Source organism: Chrysemys picta, chromosome 17, assembly GCF_011386835.1.
Source record: "Chrysemys picta bellii isolate R12L10 chromosome 17, ASM1138683v2, whole genome shotgun sequence".
Taxonomy (NCBI): Eukaryota; Metazoa; Chordata; order Testudines; family Emydidae; genus Chrysemys; species Chrysemys picta.
In genome coordinates, this window is record NC_088807.1 from 6,593,937 (window position 1) to 6,614,516 (window position 20,580).

A 20,580-nucleotide genomic window follows, 5' to 3' on the forward strand; every position below is an offset into this window, starting at 1 on the left:
CGAGTCAGCGGGTAAACATAGCCCCAGTGCTGACAGCAGCACGTCCCGGAGCAGTGGAGGAGGGACTGTGGCTGGGACATGCTCCCAGAGAATGACGCAGCTGGAACCGGGACGCTCCAGCCTCCTGCAGGGCCAGGCTGGGCTGTTGCTCAGGGGCTGGTTTTACAGGGATCTCTCACCCAGTGCTATAATGCAGCCACCTCTGGGGTGGGGCGCGAGGGCTAGTTATACAGGGATCTCTCACCCAGTGCTGTGATGCAGCCACCTCTGGGGTGGTGTGCAGGGGGTGCTACATAGCCGTGCAGCACTGAAGAACGGGGTGTATCCGAGTGACCCCGCAGGGGAAGGGGGGTTCTAGTTAGCAGAATCCATCACAGCTGGAGTCAACCCAGCATTCTGGGGTTCACACTGACCCCTGAATGAGACACCACTGGTCTGTAATAACCACCAGGGCTGTGGGCTTCTCTTGTATAGCTTAGCCTAGCAGCACAGCGCCCCCTAGAGCCACACTGGGGTCAGCCCTGACTGCCAGGGCAGAGCACGGTCCCGAAGTCCCCGTCCCGCTCCCTGCAGCACAGCGCCCCCTAGTGCCACAATGGGGCATTGGGGTCAGCACTGACTTGGGGGGGAGCACCCCTAGTGAGCCCCCACCCCCACACTGCAGCTCCCTGGCTTTGCCTGGAGGGATCCAACAACCTGAGGGGTGGAGGGCGGGGGAGGAAGCTGAGCAAGTCTCCCATTCCTCCTTCCCACCTGCCCCACTGGCCCGTCCTGATGCCCCATGGCCCTGGTGGCAGAGGCTGGGGATTGTCCGTTGGCAGGGTCCCTGAGCCCTGCCAATCCATAGGTGGCATTGGGGGTCGGGGCTGAGACACACACAGCTGCAGGCTGCCTGTGGGGTCAAACTAGGGACTCCATACTACAGGGAACAAGGTCTCACTGTCGGGGCTGGGGGGCTGGGAGCCAGGACTCCTGGGTCCTATCCTCAAACGTGCCCCAAATTGCTGTTCACCTTGAGCGAGTCCCTTCCCCACTCAGTGCCTCAGTTTCCCCTCTGTGCAATGGGGAGAGCGACCCTGACTTGCTCGGTTACTCTGGTCAGGGAGAACGAGTGGGGAGCGGTGCTGGGATGTAGGGTACAGGGCGCAGCTCCCCATTTCGGGGGGTGTATGTGTGTGTGTGTCAAGTTCAGTACCAAAAATTCAGGTGGCTAGAGTCAGTGGCCACTTCTGAAAAGGTTGACCAGGGTCACAGTGTCTGGGCCAAAGCTGGGAATGGAACCCAGGAGTCCTGGCTCCCAGCCCCCCTGCTCTGACCACTGCACCCCACTCCCCTCCCAGAGGTAGGGGCAGAACCCAGAAGTCCTGGCTCCTAGTCCTGTGTTGCAGGCATTGAATCGTCCTGCCCCCCTGGCTATTACCTGCCCCCCACCACTGCCTGCCGGCACTGTCCCTCCCACCCCTGGTGCGGCCGAGCCCCCCTGCAGGACAGGAAGGGGGATGGGTGATGGGAGACAGCAGCTGGCATTCGTTGGCTATAAATAGCCCCCGGGCTCCCCCCTTGCGCAGCCCTGCAGCCCCCAGCCCCCACCCGGAGACGGTGCGCCAAGGCGACGGGACCCTCGCACCGCGCTGCAGGCAAAGGGCTCGCGATGGGCAGTGCAGGTTAGAGACGCCCCATCGGGGGGAGGGGGGTGCACCACAGGGCTGAGGATGGTTGGGAGCATTGAGGGGCTGAGCTCAGACAGGGATTGGGGCTGGGTCATTCTTGGGGGCCGGGGAGTGGCTGGGGGGACATTGCGGGCAGGGCTGGGCTGTGAGAGCAGGGCGGACGGAGGCTCAGGGGGGGCTGGGATCAGAGCTGGGGGTCGTACTGATTGCTGGAGGGGGGGCAATCCTCAGGGCTGTGACCGCCCCCCCCCAGTCCGTGCCTGTGAGCGACGTGCCCCCAGCCTGGCACTTGGGCCTGTCAGTTACCAGGTGGGGGAGGGGGAGCGGCACCATCCCGACAGCTGCAGGACGGCAGCTAAACTTAGCCGCGAGCCGCCCACAAAGGGGTGACCCACCCCCAACCCCCTGGGAAGCAAGGCTCCCCCCACTACCATTTAAAGGGGCAGGGCTGGGGGTGGCACTTAGCCGGATGGGGGATAGGGGTGGGGAACAGGGTGTCCCTAGCTCCTGGGCATCTCGTGTTACAGAGAGTGGCCTCTGCCAGGGGAGGAGGGGGAGGAACAAGGGCACTGGGAACATGCATGCAGTGGGCAGTGATGGGGGACAGTATGTGGCGTGCCCAGAGAGGTGGAAGCTGGCACGTGCAGCCTTTCAGGGAGTGAGGCGTTACCACAGCACAAGCAGGGCCAGCGGCTGGGGCACTCTCATGTCTTGGACATTGCGTGGGGCGCGGTTGAGCCTGAGGAGGCACTGGGGGGGTCTGGGCCCTGGCTGTGCAGGGGCGCTGAGATGGCCCTTCTGGGGCGTTGGCACGGTGGAGTGCTGAGATGCGGGCACGGCAGGGTTACTGGCACTGCAGGGGGTGCGGAGATGTGGGCACGGCAGGGGCACCGGCTCTGTTGGAGTGGGGGTGGGGGAGTCTCCCGTATCTGGCCCCAGTGGGTCCTGGTTTCAGAGCTGGTGTGGGATGCCTGGCCCAGTGCTAGAGGGCTTTCCTTTCACCCTCTCCTCTGGTTCTTGTCATGCAGACAGCAAGCAGCAAAAGACCAGAAGTCCGAAGCGCAGACAATGCGATGTTTATTGGGGTTAGTTTCCAAGAAAGCATATTCCGAAGCCCTTCACACCAGTCGGGGTTATCTCTATATGCAGATAGAGCCTTTACCCCGCGTCCCTCTTCCCGGCTCCGACGCCGCAGAGCCTTTACCCCACGTCCCCCTTCCCGGCTCCGACGCTGCAGAGTGTTTACCCCGTCTCCCCCTTCCCGGCTCCGACGCTGCAGAGCGTTTACCCTGCGCCCCCCTTCCCGGCTCCGACGCCGCAGAGCCTTTACCCCGTCTCCCCCTTCCCGGCTCCGACGCCGCAGAGCGTTTACCCCGCGTCCTCCTTCCTGGCTCCGACGCCGCAGAGCGTTTACCCCGTCTCCCCCTTCCCGGATCCGACGCCGCAGAGCGTTTACCCCGTCTCCCCCTTCCCGGATCCGACGCCGCAGAGCGTTTACCCCGTCTCCCACTTCCCGGCTCCGACGCCGCAGAGCGTTTACCCCGCGTCCTCCTTCCCGGCTCCGACGCCGCAGAGCGTTTACCCCGTCTCCCCCTTCCCGGCTCCGACGCCGCAGAGCGTTTACCCCGTCTCCCCCTTCCCGGCTCCGACGCCGCAGGGCGTTTACCCCATCTCCCCCTTCCCAGCTCCGACGCTGCAGAGCCTTTACCCCGCGTCCCTCTTCCCGGCTCCGAGGCCGCAGAGCGTTTACCCTGCCTCCCCCTTCCCGGCTCTGACGCCGCAGAGCGTTTACCCCGCCTCCCCCTTCCCGGCTCCGAGGCCGCAGAGCCTTTACCCCGCGTCCCTCTTCCCAGCTCCGAGGCCGCAGAGCGTTTACCCTGCCTCCCCCTTCCCGGCTCCGACGCTGCAGAGCGTTTACCCCGCGCCCCCCTTCCCGGCTCCGACGCCGCAGAGCCTTTACCCCGTCTCCCCCTTCCCGGCTCCGACGCCGCAGAGCGTTTACCCCGTCTCCCCCTTCCCGGCTCCGACGCTGCAGAGCGTTTACCCCGCGCCCCCCTTCCCGGCTCCGACGCCGCAGAGCCTTTACCCCGTCTCCCCCTTCCCGGCTCCGACGCCGCAGAGCGTTTACCCCGTCTCCCCCTTCCCGGCTCCGATGCCGCAGAGCGTTTACCCCGCGTCCCCCTTCCCGGTTCCGACGCCTCAGAGCCTTTACCCCACGTCCCCTTCCCGGCTCCAGTGCCGCAGTGCCTTGCCTGTGTCCCTGTTCCCGTCCCTCCCATTTAGCAAACATGATTCCAATTTCCCTTCCACTTCCTGTTTGACCCGTTCATATAATAATATTCTCAGCTATACCTTAACCCAGGGGTAGGGTTCTGCACGCGCGCAGAAGTGATTCACACTGCCCGGGTCCTGGCCACCGGTCCGGGGGGCTCTGCATTTTAATTTAATTTTAAATGAAGCTTCTTACACATTTTAAAAACCGTATTTACTTTACATACAACAAGAGTTTAGTTCTATATTATAGACGTATAGCAAGAGACCTTCTAAGAACGTTAACATGTATGACTGGCACGCGAAACCTTAAATTAGAGTGAATGAATGAAGACTCGGCACACCACTTCTGAAAGGGCGCCGACGCCTGCCTTAACCAATCATTTTACTGAAATGTAACTGACCAATCCTAACATATTGTAACACAATTCTCTAACCAATGATATCCCACTACCCTAATTAACTTCCCCCTAGCAAAATTAATTACACAGCAGACAGAAACAATTAGAGAACCAGACAGATTAACAATAGAAAAGTGGAGGCCATAAAGATAGAACAATACAGAAATGAGGGTTTCACAACCACGGATACCTGATTTCTTGCCAGACAGGATGCTTTCAAACTAAGTTTTCTTAACCATCTTAAGATCTGTTTCTTTATCTGGTGGTGATGGGCACTATCAGGACAGGATTTGGTTTGGGATGTGAGGATGTGACCCTAAGTTTATGGCTGCCCCTGCTGGTTATCCAAAGGCCTTAGCCTACGAACAAGGCCTCAGACTATCCTAGTGAGAGACGGTCCGTACACAGGCGGACTGTGATTTTGATTCTTTGTTTTATATCTCGATAACTAACTAAGTGATAAAAATACACCTGAGTTCTATATTCTAAGGGAGTCTCCGGTATCTGGCCCTGGTGGGTCCTGGTTTCAGAGCTGGTGTGGGATGCCTGGCCCAGTTTCAGACCCCCTGTGGGACGGGAGGCCAGAGCGGTGGCACCTTCACTCCCCCTGCCCCCTTATTCCTTTTCCCCAAGCGTATCCTATAGCCCGGCCTGTGGGGAGGCCTGGAACGACCCGTGAGGGCTGGCATGGCCCCAGGGGGCCCACAGGCCCTCGAGATCCCCTTCAGGGGTGGGCATTGGATCTGGGCTAAGCAGCAGCTGTCAGGGTCTGTCACCCCCTCCCCTCCGGTTTGTGCCCGCAGCCCTCCCTCAGAGTGCCTGCCCCAGGGCTGTGCCCACCGTGGGCCCCATAGCAGAGTCCAGGCCCCTGTGGAGGCCTCGACCCATCCCCAGATCCCTATGGCTGTGCCCAGTGGAGCTCCGAAGGCCCCAGGCCTGCTGCAGAGCCCGGACCCAGGGACACCCCCCCAGGCACCGCCACCGACCCAGACACAGCCTTCCCGACTCGGCCCTGCTGCTGCAGCTCGGGCGCCCGCTGGGGGGGATGGTCTCGGGGTCCCATCCTCCCCCCAGCACCCGCTGCCGGCACCGTGCCCCACAGAGCAGGTGTGGCTGAGGGTCTCTCCTGGCCCGGCACTGCTGGGGAGAACCCAGCAACCGTCCAGGCCTGAGTCTGGCTGGCCGGGCCCTGCTGGCGGCTCGCGCCCTGGCCAGGCACTGCAATATCCAGGGGGCGGGGGGCTGATGGGGGCACAGGCTGGAGGGTCCGTGCCTGGGAGCTGGGCACTCACTGCATTGGGCTCATCATTGTTCTGGCCCAGCAGGAGCTGGGGAGGGGGGTCAAGCCCGGGAGAGGGGGCACTGAGCCAGGTGCCCCCAGGTCAGGGAGGGGTTCCCTGAGGGGGCAGGTGAGGGGAGGAGGTCCTGAGGGATGGAGCCAGAGTCCCCAGGGGGAGGGGGTTCTTGACAGGTCTGGTGGGGAGAGGGGGTCCTCAGGGATGGAGCTGGGGGTCCTGAGGGGCCAGACGGGAGGATGGGTCCTGAGGGACGGGGACAGGGTCCCCAGGGGAAGCCCCTGGCCGTGGACACGTCTGGCTCCAGGCCCCCCCGGTCACGCCCCGCTAACGCTCTCCCCCGCAGTGGCGGACCTGGTGTACTGGCGGGACACCCGCACCTCGGCGCTCGTCTTCACCGGCATCATGGTGACTCTGCTGAGCCTGCTGCACTTCAGCATCGTCAGCGTGGGCTCCTACGGCGCCCTGGCCGTGCTGGGCATCACCATCACGCTGCGGCTGGGCCGCAAGGGGCTGCAGGCCCTGCGCCGCTCCGACGGCGCCAACCCCTTCCAGTGAGTGTGAGCCCGGGGCCCTGCCAGGGAGTGCGACCCCCCCCCCGCGGGGCCCTGCCAGGGAATGCGACCCCCCCCTGGGGCCCTGCCAGGGAGTGCGACCCCCCCCCGGAGCCTCGCCAGGGAGTGCGACCCCCCCCCCCGGGGCCCTGCCAGGGAGTGCGACCCCCCCCCCCCGGGGCCTCGCCAGGGAGTGTGACTCCCCCCCCAGATCCTCTGCCAGGGAGTGCGACCCCCTCCGGGGCCTCGCCAGGAAGTGTGACCCCCCCGACCCTATGCCAGGGAGTGAGACCTCCCAGGGGTCCCCGCCAGGGAGTGTGACCCCCCCCGACCCTCTGCCAGGGACTGTGATCCAACCACACACCCTCCTCCCTTTCAGGGAGTACCCCCATCCTGACATCCCCCTGGTCCCCCAGCACACCACTAGCCAACCCCCCGATCCTCTCTCCTTCAAGTGAATGATCCCCCCCCCAGCCCCCCGTCCTCCCAGACAGGATAAACCCTCAGAGCCTCCCCTCTGTAGTGGGTCTAACCCCCCCCGACTCCCACTTCAATGAGTACCCCCAACACCTCCTCCCCAGGAGTACCCCCTCCCCCTTGCAGTGAATTCCTCCCTCAGCAGCCACCCGACTCCGCCAGAAGGGGGCACTGTGGGGACCAGGGCAGGGCGCTGGCTGCGTGGGGAGCCCACAGCTATGCCAGTCCCAGGCTCTCCCTGCAGGGGGCGCTGTGGGGAGCGGGGTGGGAGCAGCTCCCGGCTATGCCAGTCCCAGCCTCTCCCTGCAGGGGGCGCTGTGGGGAGCGGGGTGGGAGCAGCTCCCGGCTATGCCAGTCCCAGCCTCTCCCTGCAGGGGGTGCTGTGGGGAGCGGGGTGGGAGCAGCTCCCGGCTATGCCAGTCCCAGCCTCTCCCTGCAGGGGGCGCTGTGGGGAGCGGGGTGGGAGCAGCTCCTGGTTATGCCAGTCCCAGCCTCTCCCTGCAGGGGGCGCTGTGGGGAGCTCCCAGCTACACCATCCTTGGCCTCTCCCAGGGGGTGCTGTGAAGTGTGGAGTGGGTGCTGGGCTGGGCTGGGGTCCCCCCCACTTGCTTAACCCCCCCCCCCATGTGCTCAGGGCTCAGCTGGACGCCGACTTGCCACTGTCCCAGGAGCAGCTGGAGCGCCTCGCCACGCGGCTCAGCCGGGACATCCTGGCGGCCACCCACACCCTGCGTCGCCTCTTCCTGGTGGAGGATCTGGTGGACTCGATCAAGGTGGGTGCTGCCCCTCCCTCCCCCCAAAGGGTCACCCCAGCTCCCTGTCCCTGCTGGTGTAGGGGGCCTTGGGCCCCCTGTGAGCATCCTGGAGTGGGGGCGGGAGAAGTGTTCATCTCTGTTTACCCCCCCCCATGGGGACAGGGGCACAGCAGGGGAGGGTTCTTGCCCCCCATTATATGCTCCCCTTGGCTGTTAGGGAGTCATGGGGGGGCGGGGGTGGTACCTACTCCTGGGTCTGGCAGGAGGGAGCAGGACCTGGGGGGATAGTCAGCAATGTGGGGACTCCTTTCCATGGGGGCGGGGGGCAGTGATTAGCAGGGGGTTCTGGGGAGCGGGCGAAGGGCCCCCCATGCCTGCTGGAGGGGGATGCCCACTCTGCAGAGTTTTGGGGGTGCAGGGGGAGCCAGAGCCTGAGGCTGGGGTCATGGCCCAGCAATGCCCAGGCCGTGTGGCCAGTAGGGAGGCGGCCAGGTGATGGCCACGCCAGGTGGGTGGGGCCAGTGGGGAGGCGGTCAGGTGCTGGCCACGCCAGGTGGGTGGGGCTGGTGCAGGGCGGGCGCCAGGCCAGCGCACTGGGAAGACGCAGGCACCGCCCGAGCCCCAGGGGGCCACACACTCACAGCTGGCCCTGAAGCACCAGAACTGGACCCCACGGCTTCGCCCGCAGGGATCAGGCCTCCAGCTGCCCTCCCCACGCCCCTGCCTGAGCCGGAAGGTGCTGGGGGTGCTCCCGCCCCGGCACTCAGGCTCAGCGCAGAGCCAGCTGAGGCCGGTCGTTCCCCACTCCCCCCCGGGCTCTGACCCTGCTGGTCCCCAATCCCAGCGCTGGCCTGTCCGCGCACAGCCCTCCCCTGCCCCTGCTGTCGGGCAGAGACCCTCATGCGCCAGCAGCACCTGGCGCCTGGGACTCTGAGAGTTGGATTTCGGGTTGCCAACTTTCTAATCTCACAAAAATCGAGCACCTTTGCTCCGCCTGCTGCCTCGAGGCCCCACCCTTTCTCTGAGGCCACACCCCCTGCCCACTCCATCCCCTCCCCTCCATCTCTCACTCTCACTTTCACTGGGCTGGGGCAGGGGGCTAGGGGTGCAGGCTGTGAGGTGGGGCCGGGAAGGAGGGGTTTGGGGTGCATAGCAGGGGGCTCCGGGCTGGGGCTGGGAGTTGGGGTTGGAGGGGGTGAGGGCTCTCGGCTGGGGGTGCGGGCTCTGGGGTGGGGCTGGGGATGAGGGGTTTGGGGGGGTGTTTCTGGGGGTGGGGCCGAGGGATTTGGAGTGCGGCTTCTAGGCAGGGGGGCCAGGAGACTCTGCGCGCTGCTCTCGCCCGCAGGTACCACCTCCCCCCCAGCTCCCATTGTCCACGGTTCTCAGCCAATGGGAGCTGCAGAGCTGGTGCTTGGGGCGGGGGCAGTGCACGGAGCCCCGTGATACCCCCCCCTAGGAGCCAAACCTCCTGGCCGCTTCTGGGGCACAGCGCGGTGCCAGGATAGGTAGGGGCTAGCCTGCCTTAGCCCTGCAGCACCGCCGACTGGACTTTTAACGGCCCGGTTGGCAGTGCTGACCAGAGGCGCCAGGGTCCCTTTTCGACCCGGTGTTCTGGGTGAAAACCGGACACCTGGCAACCTTAGCTGGATTCCTGTTCCTAGCATCCCTGGCAGGGGGCGGGCATGGGGAGCCGGGCGGGGCTGCCAGCTTGAAGGATGCGCCGAGGACAGAGTGGGTCGCAGCAGGACGCTGGCCCCATGGCTGGTCTCTGTGGGTCTCAGAGCCATGGCCACGAACCCACAAGGCTGGCAGGGAACTGCTCCCACTCCGTGGCCCTGCCATGCACCTGCCAGCTTCCCTGGAGGCTGGGAGCAGGGACCCGCGTGAGTCTCTGCTGAGTAGAACCAGCCGGGCTCCCTCCCCCCATGTGGGGCTGCTGCCCCTTGGGGGGCTGGGGCCGGCTGCAGCCCCTGGGCGGGCGGGGGGAAGGGAGGCCCGCCTCGCTCTCACCGCGCTCTCTCCTGCTTGCAGTTCGCCTTCCTGTTCTACATCCTCACCTACGTGGGAGCCGTGTTCAACGGGCTGACGCTGCTCATCCTGGGTAAGGCTGGGCGGGGGTGAAGGAGGGTCGGGGGGGGGGTGCGGGGCTGGACCAGCGTGTAGGCAGCAGGGGGGTAGCGCTGGCTGTGGGGAGCTTCCCGCAGCAGGGGGCGCTGGGAGCGGTGGGGTGTGTGTGTGTCTGACCTGCCCCTTTCTGCCCCCAGGTGTGATAAGTGCATTTACTTTCCCCCTGCTCTACCGGCAGCACCAGGTGAGTGGCCGGGGGTGGCTCAGGGCCACGTGTGCCATTGGGATGGGCTAGCGGGGCCAGCGCACCCGAGCTCACGGGCTGCTGCTGGCGGCTCTGCACCCCCAGGAGCCGTCTGGCTCTGCACCCGCCCCAGGGCAGGAGAGAGAGAAAGACGGCGCCCCCTAGAGGGGAACGGCCCCATGTCCCATTCCCTGCCCCCCTGAGCTAGGGAGTCCCCCGCCCTGGGGTTGGCTGGGATCCAACGCCCCCTAGAGGGGAACGGCCCCATGTCCCATTCCCTGCCCCCCTGAGCTAGGGAGTCCCCCGCCCTGGGGTTGGCTGGGATCCAACGCCCCCTAGAGGGGAAAGGCCCCATGTCCCATTCCCTGCCCCCCTGAGCTAGGGAGTCCCCCGCCCTGGGGCTGGCTGGGATCCAGCGCCCCCTAGAGGGGAAAGGCCCCATGTCCCATTCCCTGCCCCCCTGAGCTAGGGAGTCCCCCGCCCTGGGGTTGGCTGGGATCCAGCGCCCCCTAGAGGGGAAAGGCCCCATGTCCCATTCCCTGCCCCCCTGAGCTAGGGAGTCCCCCGCCCTGGGGCTGGCTGGGATCCAGCGCCCCCTAGAGGGGAAAGGCCCCATGTCCCATTCCCTGCCCCCCTGAGCTAGGGAGTCCCCCACCCTGGGGCTGGCTAGGATCCAGCGCCCCCTAGAGGCGAAAGGCCCCATGTCCCGCTCCCCACTCCCTGAGCCAGCCAGTCCCCGCCCTGGGGCCGGATGGGAGATGGCGCCCCCTAGAGGGGAAAGGCCCCACGTCCCATCATGGAATCATAGAAGATGAGGGTTGGAAGAGGCCCCAGGAGGTTCTAGTCCAACCCCTGCTCGAAGCAGGACCAACCCCACATTCCCTGGAGCTCTCACTTTTGTTCAGGGATCCCCGGAGGCGTCGGGGGGGACCCCAGGCAGCGACTTCCAGCTCTCCGGGGGCCCTGTAGCTGCGCGATGGTCTCTGGTGGGGGCGGTTGCCCAGACACACACACCCCCGTTTACCTCTCACTTCATCTGTTCCAGGCACAGATCGACCAGTACGTGGGGCTGGTGAGGAACCAGCTGAGTAACCTCAGAGCCAAGTAAGGGCCCCCCGCACCCCTCGTGTCTGCATGGGGGGAGGGGACGAGCTCCCGGCTCTGCCAGGAGCCACACGGGCCACAGCTCATCGTCTCCCAGGCAGTCATAGTGACCCCACAACGCAGCCCAGAGATGACACGCCCTGCAGCGTGGCACCCCCTGCCAAGCCCCCCGCCCCCCTCCCGTTAGTGCAGTGCCCCCCCGAACCTCCTGTCCCCTGCCCGTCAGCACGGCACCCCCTGCCGAGGCCCCCACCCAGCCCCCCGCCTGCCTCCCGTCAGCGTGGCGCCCCCCCACCGATCCCCCCTCCCGTCAGCACGGCGCCCCCCGCCGAGCCCCCGCCCCCTCCTGTCGGCGCAGCGCCCCCCCGATCTCCCCCTCCCATTGGCACGGCGCCCCCTGCTGAGCCTCCCGCCCCCCTCCTGTCGGTGTGGCGCCCCCGGAAGCCTCCTGCCCCACGCCCGTCGGCGTGGCGCCCCCTACCGAGCCCCCAGTCCCCGTAGTGTGGCACCCCCTGCCGAGCTCCCCGCCCCACGGCTGCAGCACAGCGCCCCCTGCCGAGCTCCCCGCCCCACAGCTGCAGCACAGCACCCTTACCACCGTTCTGGGGTATTGGGGTCAGCCCTGAAGGCCAGGGGCGAGTTCCTGCAGCATGGAGTCCCCACAATATTTCCCTGCGGGGGTGCTGGGTTGAAGGCCCTCCAGTGACTCCTTTGCCCGTCCAGCCCTGCCCAGCCCAGGCGTCTGCGGGGTGTGAGCGTGCTCCCCTCTAGGGCTGGCCCTGGGGGCTGAGTGCCGGGGGTCAGACCTGGGGAGATAGGGCTGGAGCATGGGTAACCCGCCCTGTGCCCTCCCTGCCACGCGTGGGTGCCGAGGAGGAGGGGGAGGGGCTCCAGCCCGGACCGGGGGGATTAAACCACCGTGGTGATGTTTCTCTTTCTCCCCTTTAGGATTCAGGCTAAGCTCCCAAGTGCCAAAGCGAAGCCAGAATGAGCGACTGCCCCGGCCCGACTCACAGCAACGACGACCCTGCCCCCACACCCCGCTGCCACCCTCACCCCAGAACCATCCCCACCCCCGGCTGGTGACACCCCCCCACCCCAGGGAAAGGGGCCGCGGCCCCTCTCCTGGTCAGGAACCCACCTACACTTCAGCCCCTGCACTGCCCCCCCGGCCCTGCGTGTTGTGGGGCTGGGACAGGAAGCAGCTCCCTGGCCATTCAGGGCTACGGGGGTGTGGGGGTGACTGAGAGGGGCCCCCGCGATTCGGCCACCACCCTGGGCTGTAGCACCGGGTGCAGCCTGCCACAACAAGAGGCCCCTGCATGCCACCCTCCGCTGTGGGCCGAGCCGCGCGGCCTGCTGGGCCCTGCCTGCTTCCTGCCTCCAAGCCGCAGCCCCAGCGTGAACCCGGCAGGGCCTGGCCCTGTGGGGTGGGGGTGGGGAAGGGGCAGGCCCCTGGCTCCTCAGGGCTGGAGGGGTCTGATTTCCCGGGGGGCTCGGACCCAAGTGTATTCAGGGTCTGTGATTGGTTGGGAGCCCAAGGGCTGGCAGCCTGTTGTGTCCGAGCCCCTCCCGCCCCACCCCCCACTGTTTTTAGTCCGGTGGTCCCTTCTTGGACTTGGCCTGGGGCCACCCCCTGGCGCCGTGGGGCAGGCGCCGCCCAGGTGCCCGCAAAGCTCCACTCAGATTTACACTTTAATAAAAACGCTGGTGGAAAAAAACACCGGGCAGGGTCCTTCACTGCGGCCACGGCTCGGTGCAGGGGGCGGGAAAGACCCAGACACCAGCAGGGGGAGCTCCTGAGGCTGGGAGAATAGGTGGACGGGGTCACAGAAGGGGCCAATGCTAGGCTCCTCCCCCCCCACCCCATGCCCCGTAATTGCTGCCCACCCTGCCCCGGAGCAGGCGTGGCAGTGCAGGGGGGCGCCGGTGCAAGAGCAAGACGGGGGAGCTGCATGGCGCCCATCCCCCACTGTCTGGGCAGTGGCTGGTCCTGCGGTGCCCCCCTAGATGTGATCCCTTTACCCAGCACCAGGAGCAGGAAATGAGAAACTGCCCCCCTGGCCAGGGCATGGGGCCAGCAGGGCAGAGCGAGGGGAGCGGGGAACCGGCTGGAGGGGGGTGGGGGCCAGCAGGGCAGAGCGAGGGGAGACGGGAACCGGCAGGAGCGGGGGTTGGGGCCAGCAGGGCAGAGCGAGGGGAGACGGGAACCGGCAGGACGGGGGTTGGGGCCAGCAGGGCTGTCACGGAGTTTTGGGGAACTCAGGGCCCTGCACCCCCGGCTTCCTGCGATTCACTATGACTCTCAGCCAGCCAGTAAAGCAGAAGGTTTATTTGGATGACAGGAATACAGTCCAAGACAGGTCTTGCAGGCACAGACAACAGGGCCCCCCTCAGTTAGGTCCAGCTTGGGGTCCCAGGGCATGCCAGCCCACCCCCCTTGGGGGGGGGGGTCAGAGCCATCTCTGCCTCCCAGCCATCTCTCCAGCCTCCTTCCAGCCTGCTTCCAGCACTCTGCCCTCAGCGACCCCTCCCACAGCCTTTGTTCAGTTTCCCGGGCCCCGGAGTCATCTGACCTCCAACCCCCTCCTGGGTTCTCATGTTACAAGCTCAGGTATGTTCCCTTGGGCCGGCTCCCATCCCCCGATGCAGACCATCCTAGTCACACTCCCCTGTCAGCATTCCCACACCCCAGCAAGAACAGTCCCAGTTCGTCACATCTCTCCCCCCTTCGAGACCGAACTGAGCGGGGTCACTTTAGCCAGTGACCCGGGGAAGTTCGAACCTACCCCCGTTCCCATGGATGCCCCCGCATCCCTCCAGTTCCTTGGTGAGAATTACACCAGGCCCCTTCCGTTCCACGCCCCCCCTTAGGTCGGGGGTGCTTGATGGCACTCGCAGTTCGCATGTGGGAAGGTTTATGCGGCCTGTGCCCTTTTCCCACCCCCATACCTCTGGGGTTCCAACTGGGCTGTGGTCTTCTCCCAGCGCTCCAGTCTGGAGGTCTGTGCTTTGGGCTCTCTTGGTTTAGAGCCGCCCTTTTAACCTTGGCCACCCTCTGGAAAGGATCCTTTATGCTGGGCAAGGGTCCTAAAGCTCTTTTCCCCTTGTCCCAGGCCTTCCTCCCCCTCTGACAGGGGTCACAGGATCCGCAGTACTGTCGGACAGTAACAAAGACCCCAGGCCAGTAAAAGCTCCGTAGCAGCCTCTGCTGGGTACGCCAGGTTCCCTGGTGCCCTGAGAGGGGAATGTCATGGGCCCGGCACAGCAGCTGGCGGCGATACTTCTGGGGTACCACCAGCTGCCTCCTGATCCCCCCTGACTCCATTTTCCCTGGGGGAGCCCATTCTCGGTACAGGAACCCCTCCTCCCACAGGAACCTTTTCCGGCCACCTCGTCCCATGGTCTGTACCGCATTGAGGTCGGCCAGGTCCCTTATCTTCCGCAAGGAGGGGTCTCTCTGTAACTCGGCCTGGAACTCAGCAGCTGGGACAGGGATGGCCACCTGCTCTTTCTCGCCCGCTGGGTCCGAAGCTGCAGCCTCCCTGAGCCGCGTCCCTGGGCGTTCCCTCCCCACCAGGTTAGGGTCCTGCGCCTCAGGCAAGGCACCCCCCCCAAGGCCAGGGCGCAGGGCCCCTCGCCGGCTCTGACTGCGGGTCACAACCAGTGCCTTTTGGGGGTTGCTTGGCCAGTTCTCCAGGTCCCCCCCCATCAATACCTCAGTGGGCAGATACGGGTGTACCCCCACATCCTTGGGGCCCTCCTTGGCCCCCCACTTCAGGTGTACCCTTGCCACGGGCACTTTGACTGGTGTTCCGCCCACCCCCGTCAGGGTCAGGTAGGAGTTGGGCACCACCTGATCTGGGGCCACCACCTCGGGCCGGGCCAGCGTCACCTCTGCGCCCGTATCCCAGTATCCATTGACCTTCCTCCCATCCACCTCCAGGGGAACAAGGTACTCTCTCCGGAGGGACAGCCCCGCGCCCACCGTATAAACCAAAAACCCTGAGTCTGGGGCATCCAGCCCCCTAGAGGAGCTGGCCTGGGGCCCTTCTCTCTCTTGAGCAGTTGATAAGCTGCCAGCCCCTCTTGCGTGAGAAGCCTGCCCCTCGTCCGTCTGGGCCTCTACCAAGTTAACCCTATGCGGGTTCGGTCTGCTCAGTCTGTCCTTGAGCTTGGGGCACTGGGCCCGAACGTGGCCTCTTCGGCCGCAGTAATAGCAGCTCATGTCCTGTGGGTCCCCTCGAGCCGGTCGGTTGTCCCTGATGCTGGGCCTTCCCCGTGGGAGGGGATTCCCCATATTCCCCCTTTGGGAGGTCCCAGGGTGACTCTCTCTCTGCATCGCGGCGGGCCTGTTCCTTTGGGGCTCCTCCCTGCCACCCCCTGACCGGCTCTTTACAAACTCATCAGCCAGCTGCCCGGCGTGTCGCGGGTTCTCTGGCTTTCTGTCCACCAACCACAGCCTCAGGTCGGATGGGCACCGCTCATACAGTTGCTCCAGTACCAGCAGTTTAATCAGGTCCTCCTTCGTCTGGGCCCCACCAGCCCACTTGCTGGCGTATCTTTCCATGCGGACGGCTAGTTGCAAATATGAGATCTCAGGGGTTTTATCTTGACCCCGGAACCTTTCCCGGTACATCTCAGGAGTCAGCCCAAACTCTCGTAGCAGGGCCTTTTTGAATAGTTCGTAGTCCCCTTTCTCTGCCTCTCCCAGTTGGCGGTACAATGCCACGGATTTGGGGTCCAGTAAGGGGGTAAGGACCCGGAGTCTGTCCGCGGGATCCACCCGGTGCAGCTCGCAGGCCGTCTCAAAGGCCTCCAGGAAGTCATCCATGTCCTCCCCCTCCTTGTATGGGGCCATGATGCACTTATCAAAGCTCCGTGCAGTCCTGGGTCCCCCCTCACTCACCGCAGCCGGGGGTTCGCTGCCCCTCAGTCTCGCCAGTTCCAGTTCATGCTGTCTTTGTCTCTCATTCTCCTCCCGTTCATGCTGTCTCTGTCTCTCTTCACGCTGATGCTGTCTCTCTTCATGCTGTCTCTGTTGTTCACGATCCTCCAGCTCCCTCAGTTTTAGCTCTTTCTCCCATTCCAGCCAATTCCGCTCCCCGGATGCCGAACGTCGCCGGGAGGATCCTCTGCTGGCCGGCGAGCTTCGCCGGGGGGACCCCCTGCTGGCCGGGGGGGTCACAGCGCCTTCGGTATTTGCTGGGCTCCTCCCCACCCTTCCCCTAGGCATAGGAAGGAGGGGTCTCGGGAAGCCCTCAGCAGCCGGCTGACCACTCCCAGCTGGGACAGACACTGGTGCCTGCGCTGCATTTGCCAGGCTGCTTCCCTGAGACACAGGGATCAGTTCATTCGCGCGATCTTCCGCCTCCAGCTGGGCAATGAGCTGTTCTTTGGTGAGCCTCCCAATGCGCAGCCGCCTCTGCTTGCACAGCTCCACCAGGTCGCTCTTAAGCCGCTTGGCATACATCTTCCTGCTGGCCACTCACCGGCCTGTGTGCTCACAGCTCCCCACAGTTCCCAGGGGGACCCCTAGTGTGCCAGCCCTTCTCGAGGTCACCACCTCTCTGCCAGGGTCGAGCTGCAGACTCCTCCGCCCCTGGGACCACTCGCTGCGATCCCCCCAGGGGACCCTGTTACTGCAAAAGTCCTTCTCGCTGGTCACACACTCCCAGGGGTAATAACCGTCTCTCTCCCACTCTTCAGCGTGCCTGGTCCCCGTCAATCCCCCTTCGTTTTACTGCTCCCCAGTCACTTACTGCAGGAAGCGCCGTCCACGGGGTGCAGTAGATCCCGCCGCTGCCACCAGTTGTCACGGAGTTTTGGGGAACTCAGGGCCCTGCACCCCCGGCTTCCTGCGATTCACCATGACTCTCAGCCAGCCAGTAAAGCAGAAGGTTTATTTGGATGACAGGAATACAGTCCAAGACAGGTCTTGCAGGCACAGACAACAGGGCCCCCCTCAGTTAGGTCCAGCTTGGGGTCCCAGGGCATGCCAGCCCACCCCCCTTGGGGGGTCAGAGCCATCTCTGCCTCCCAGCCATCTCTCCAGCCTGCTTCCAGCACTCTGCCCTCAGCGACCCCTCCCACAGCCTTTGTTCAGTTTCCCGGGCCCCGGAGTCATCTGACCTCCAACCCCCTCCTGGGTTCTCATGTTACAAGCTCAGGTATGTTCCCTTGGGCCGGCTCCCATCCCCCGATGCAGACCATCCTAGTCACACTCCCCTGTCAGCATTCACACACCCCAGCAAGAACAGTCCCAGTTCGTCACAAGGGCAGAGCGAGGGGAGACGGGAACCGGCAGGAGGGGGGGTTGGGGCCAGCAGGGCAGAGCGAGGGGAGACGGGAACCGGCAGGACGGGGGTTGGGGCCAGCAGGGCAGAGCGAGGGGAGATGGGAACCGGTAGGATGGGAGTTGGGGCCAGCAGGGCAGAGCGAGGGGAGACGGGGAACCGATAGGACGGGGGTTGGGGCCAGCAGGGCAGAGCGAGGGGAGCGGGGAACCGGTAGGACGGGGGTTGGGGCCAGCAGGGCAGAGCGAGGGGAGATGGGAACCGGTAGGATGGGAGTTGGGGCCAGCAGGGCAGAGCGAGGGGAGACGGGGAACCGATAGGACGGGGGTTGGGGCCAGCAGGGCAGAGCGAGGGGAGCGGGGAACCGGTACGACGGGGGTTGGGGCCAGCAGGGCAGAGCGAGGGGAGCGGGGAACCGGCAGGAGGGGGTGAGGGCCAGCAGGGCAGAGTGAGGGGAGCAGGGAACCGGTAGGACGGGAGTTGGGGCCAGCAGGGCAGAGCGAGGGGAGACGGGAACCGGCAGGAGGAGGGGTTGGGGCCAGCAGGGCAGAGCGAGGGGAGCGGGGAACCGGTAGGACGGGGGTTGGGGCCAGCAGGGCAGAGCGAGGGGAGCGGGGAACTGGTAGGAGTGAGGGTTGGGGCCAGCAGGGCAGAGCGAGGAGAGAGGGGATCCGGTAGGACGGGGGTTGGGGCCAGCAGGGCAGAGTGAGGGGAGCGGGGAACTGGTAGGACGGGGGTTGGGGCCAGCAGGGCAGAGCGAGGGGAGCGGGGAACTGGTAGGAGTGAGGGTTGGGGCCAGCAGGGCAGAGCGAGGAGAGAGGGGATCCGGTAGGACGGGGGTTGGGGCCAGCAGGGCAGAGTGAGGGGAGCGGGGAACCGGTAGGACGGGGGTTGGGGCCAGCAGGGCAGAGCGAGGGGAGCGGGGAACTGGTAGGAGTGAGGGTTGGGGCCAGCAGGGCAGAGCGAGGGGAGCGGGGAACTGGCAGGAGGGGGGTGGGGGCCAGCAGGGCAGAGTGAGGGGAGAGGGGAACCGGTGGGAGGGGGGGGAACAGCAGGGCAGAGCGAGGGGAGACGGGAACCGGCAGGAGGAGGGGTTGGGGCCAGCAGGGCAGAGCGAGGGGAACGGGGAACCGATAGGACGGGGGTTGGGGCCAGCAGGGCAGAGCGAGGGGAGCGGGGAACCGGCAGGAGGGGGGTTGGGACCAGCAGGGCAGAGCGAGGGGAGACGGGAACCGGCGGGATGGGGGGGTGGGGGCCAGCAGGACCAGCAGGGCCGGGTCATGGCCCACGGGCTACACCATGGTTTGTATCTCAAGTGCCACCTGCACTTGGCATCACCAACCCCGTGGCAGCTGGCACCCTAAGCTGGGAACGTGGCGTCTAGGAGCTCCCCGTCCCCGGCCCTGCACAGTACTTACTCCTGAGTAAGGCCCTGTCCCACCACCCCACCGACAGGAGCCAAGTGGCTTCCTTTGCTGCCCCCCACACACACTTCACACCGAGCCAAGGACAGGACCAGCTGGTGCAGGGGCACTTGAGCCGGGCAGAGAGCCCTGGTCTCTGGCAGCCTTTCACAGTGACCATGTGACGCCGCTGTCTGAGCTCTAACCATTAGACACTGCTCCCTGCCCAGAGCCTGAGCCCCTGCACTGCCTGGCCATGAGAAAGGTGACTGCTCCCAAGCCTCCTGGGTTCTAATCCGAGCACTGACACCACTTCCCTGGGTGTCCTTGGGCCAGCGGCTGCCCGTCTCCCTGTGCCGCAGGCTTCCCGGCAGCCCAGGACGCTGGTCTGGAGCAGCGGCTGGTTTGTATCTGGGCTGGAAAGTGTAGCCTGGTCCCTGCGGGTGGCTCTTTCGCCGCAGGATGGGGCAGCCCCTCAAGCACCTTTCCCCACCCCCTGCTTCTGGGGGTTCTGTCTGACGGGTGCAAGCCACGGGGCTGGGGCATGGGGGTGGGGGTGTCAGAGGCTTGACCTGGTGCTGGTTTTGTCTCTCCATGGTGCTGATCTGGCGCCCGGCAATGCCAGATCCACCCCAGAGCAACTTGCTCCCAGGGAGACGACCGCAGGGCTTGGTCTGGTGCCGACATCCTCAAAAAGACCAACCCAGGGGAACAGCGATGGCTCCCGCCGCCCAGCCAGCTGCCCCCTGGGAGCGATTTCCTCCCCCCCATGTGCCCGCACCCTGCTCCAGCTTGTCAGAACCTGGCATGCTGCGGGTTCCTCTTACCCTCAGTGGCTTGGACTACTTGGCATGTGCTTTGCAGCCTTTGTTCATGGGGAGGCAGGGAATGGAGAGTGCGGGGGGGTCCCACTCGCTGCTAGCACAGCTCAGTCGGGAACGTCGCTCGCACCGTACCAGGGAACCCCTCCCTGCTCACACGCTGCAAGCGCCTTTCTCCCGGGCCCGCAGCCCTCCGGCCAGTGCACCATTTAGCCCATCCCTTCAGGGTAACGGAGTCCAGCAGCACCCCTGCCAAAGGCCGTCTCCAGACGCTGCTCAGCCTCTCCTCAGGCTCTGGACCACTATCCCCGCGGCCGGCAGGGGAGCCCGGGCCCACCCGCTAGCCCGGCTTCCAGCCCAGGGACCCTACAACGAGCAGCCCAGGTCTGCTCCGGCCCCATCCCTGTTGCTGTTTCCCTGGACTGCCTCCTACCAGCCTCTCCGTCATGGGAGCTGCTCTGCTCCCCGGGGCTCCCTCGCCCCTCCCAGCCTCTGGCTGACTCCTTGCTCCAGGGCAGCCTGTCAGGGCTTGGTCTCCCCCTGGACTCCCGCCTCTGGAGGACCTCCTTCGTCCCAGGCAGAGACTGCAGCCCCCTCCCACTGCAGCAGCCCCCTCCCGCTGCAGCCCCCTTCCCCTCGCAGCTTCCAGAACTGACCTGTAGTGGCCCAGCTGAAGAGCTGGGGCCCGAAAGGTCCTGAGAGGGCGAAGACGCTGCCTCCGGGGAAGGAGTTCTGGGGCACTGGACAAACAGAGACATTACAGAGGGCACCGAGAGAGGCCCCTGTTGGACTTGTACCCTGAAAGGGCTTTGTGCTGCTTTTATCTCACAGACAGACTGTGTATAACTTGGCCGGAGGGCTGAGTCACTGAAGACCCACCACAGAGATCATGCACTCAGCCAGGGGGTGCTCATGAGAGGTGAGTGTGACCCTGTTACAATACTAAATAGATAGGGGGAGACTCTGCTAATTCATATCCAAACTGATGGTATGGGCAGACTTGTAGATTCTTGAGGCACAAGCTACAATTGCTTTGCAGCGTGGAACCCCCAGGTGTTTCATACACAGGCTGGAAATCCCTTTAGCCTGGGTCCAGCACTTCCCCCAATTCAGACTTTGTTCCTCAGGTGTTCCCTGGAGCCCTCTTGTGTGGGGAGTGAAGCACCCCAAATGATGTCACTCCCTGCCTTATATAGCTTTAGCATATGTCAGGAACCCTTTG

General features: G+C 65.2%; 1 protein-coding gene across 5 annotated transcripts in view; it reads left to right on the forward strand.

The window, feature by feature from the left end:
• The window catches only part of RTN2 (reticulon 2), a 38,381-nt gene extending 25,822 nt beyond the window's left edge, over positions 1-12,559 (forward strand). For 3 of the 5 annotated variants that reach the window (XM_065570710.1, XM_065570712.1, XM_065570711.1), the window contains 6 exons: positions 5,984-6,191; positions 7,303-7,441; positions 9,455-9,524; positions 9,688-9,734; positions 10,780-10,838; positions 11,787-12,559. In XM_065570710.1, the coding sequence (XP_065426782.1) occupies positions 5,984-6,191; positions 7,303-7,441; positions 9,455-9,524; positions 9,688-9,734; positions 10,780-10,838; positions 11,787-11,829 (566 nt within the window). In that variant the 3' untranslated portion in view covers positions 11,830-12,559. Of the gene's footprint in view, positions 1-1,504; positions 1,665-2,698; positions 2,756-5,983; positions 6,192-7,302; positions 7,442-9,454; positions 9,525-9,687; positions 9,735-10,779; positions 10,839-11,786 lie in introns of those variants that run through there. The other 2 variants (XM_065570713.1, XM_005313514.5) reach the window with 2 other exon arrangements.
• The last annotated feature ends 8,021 nt before the right edge of the window (positions 12,560-20,580 follow it).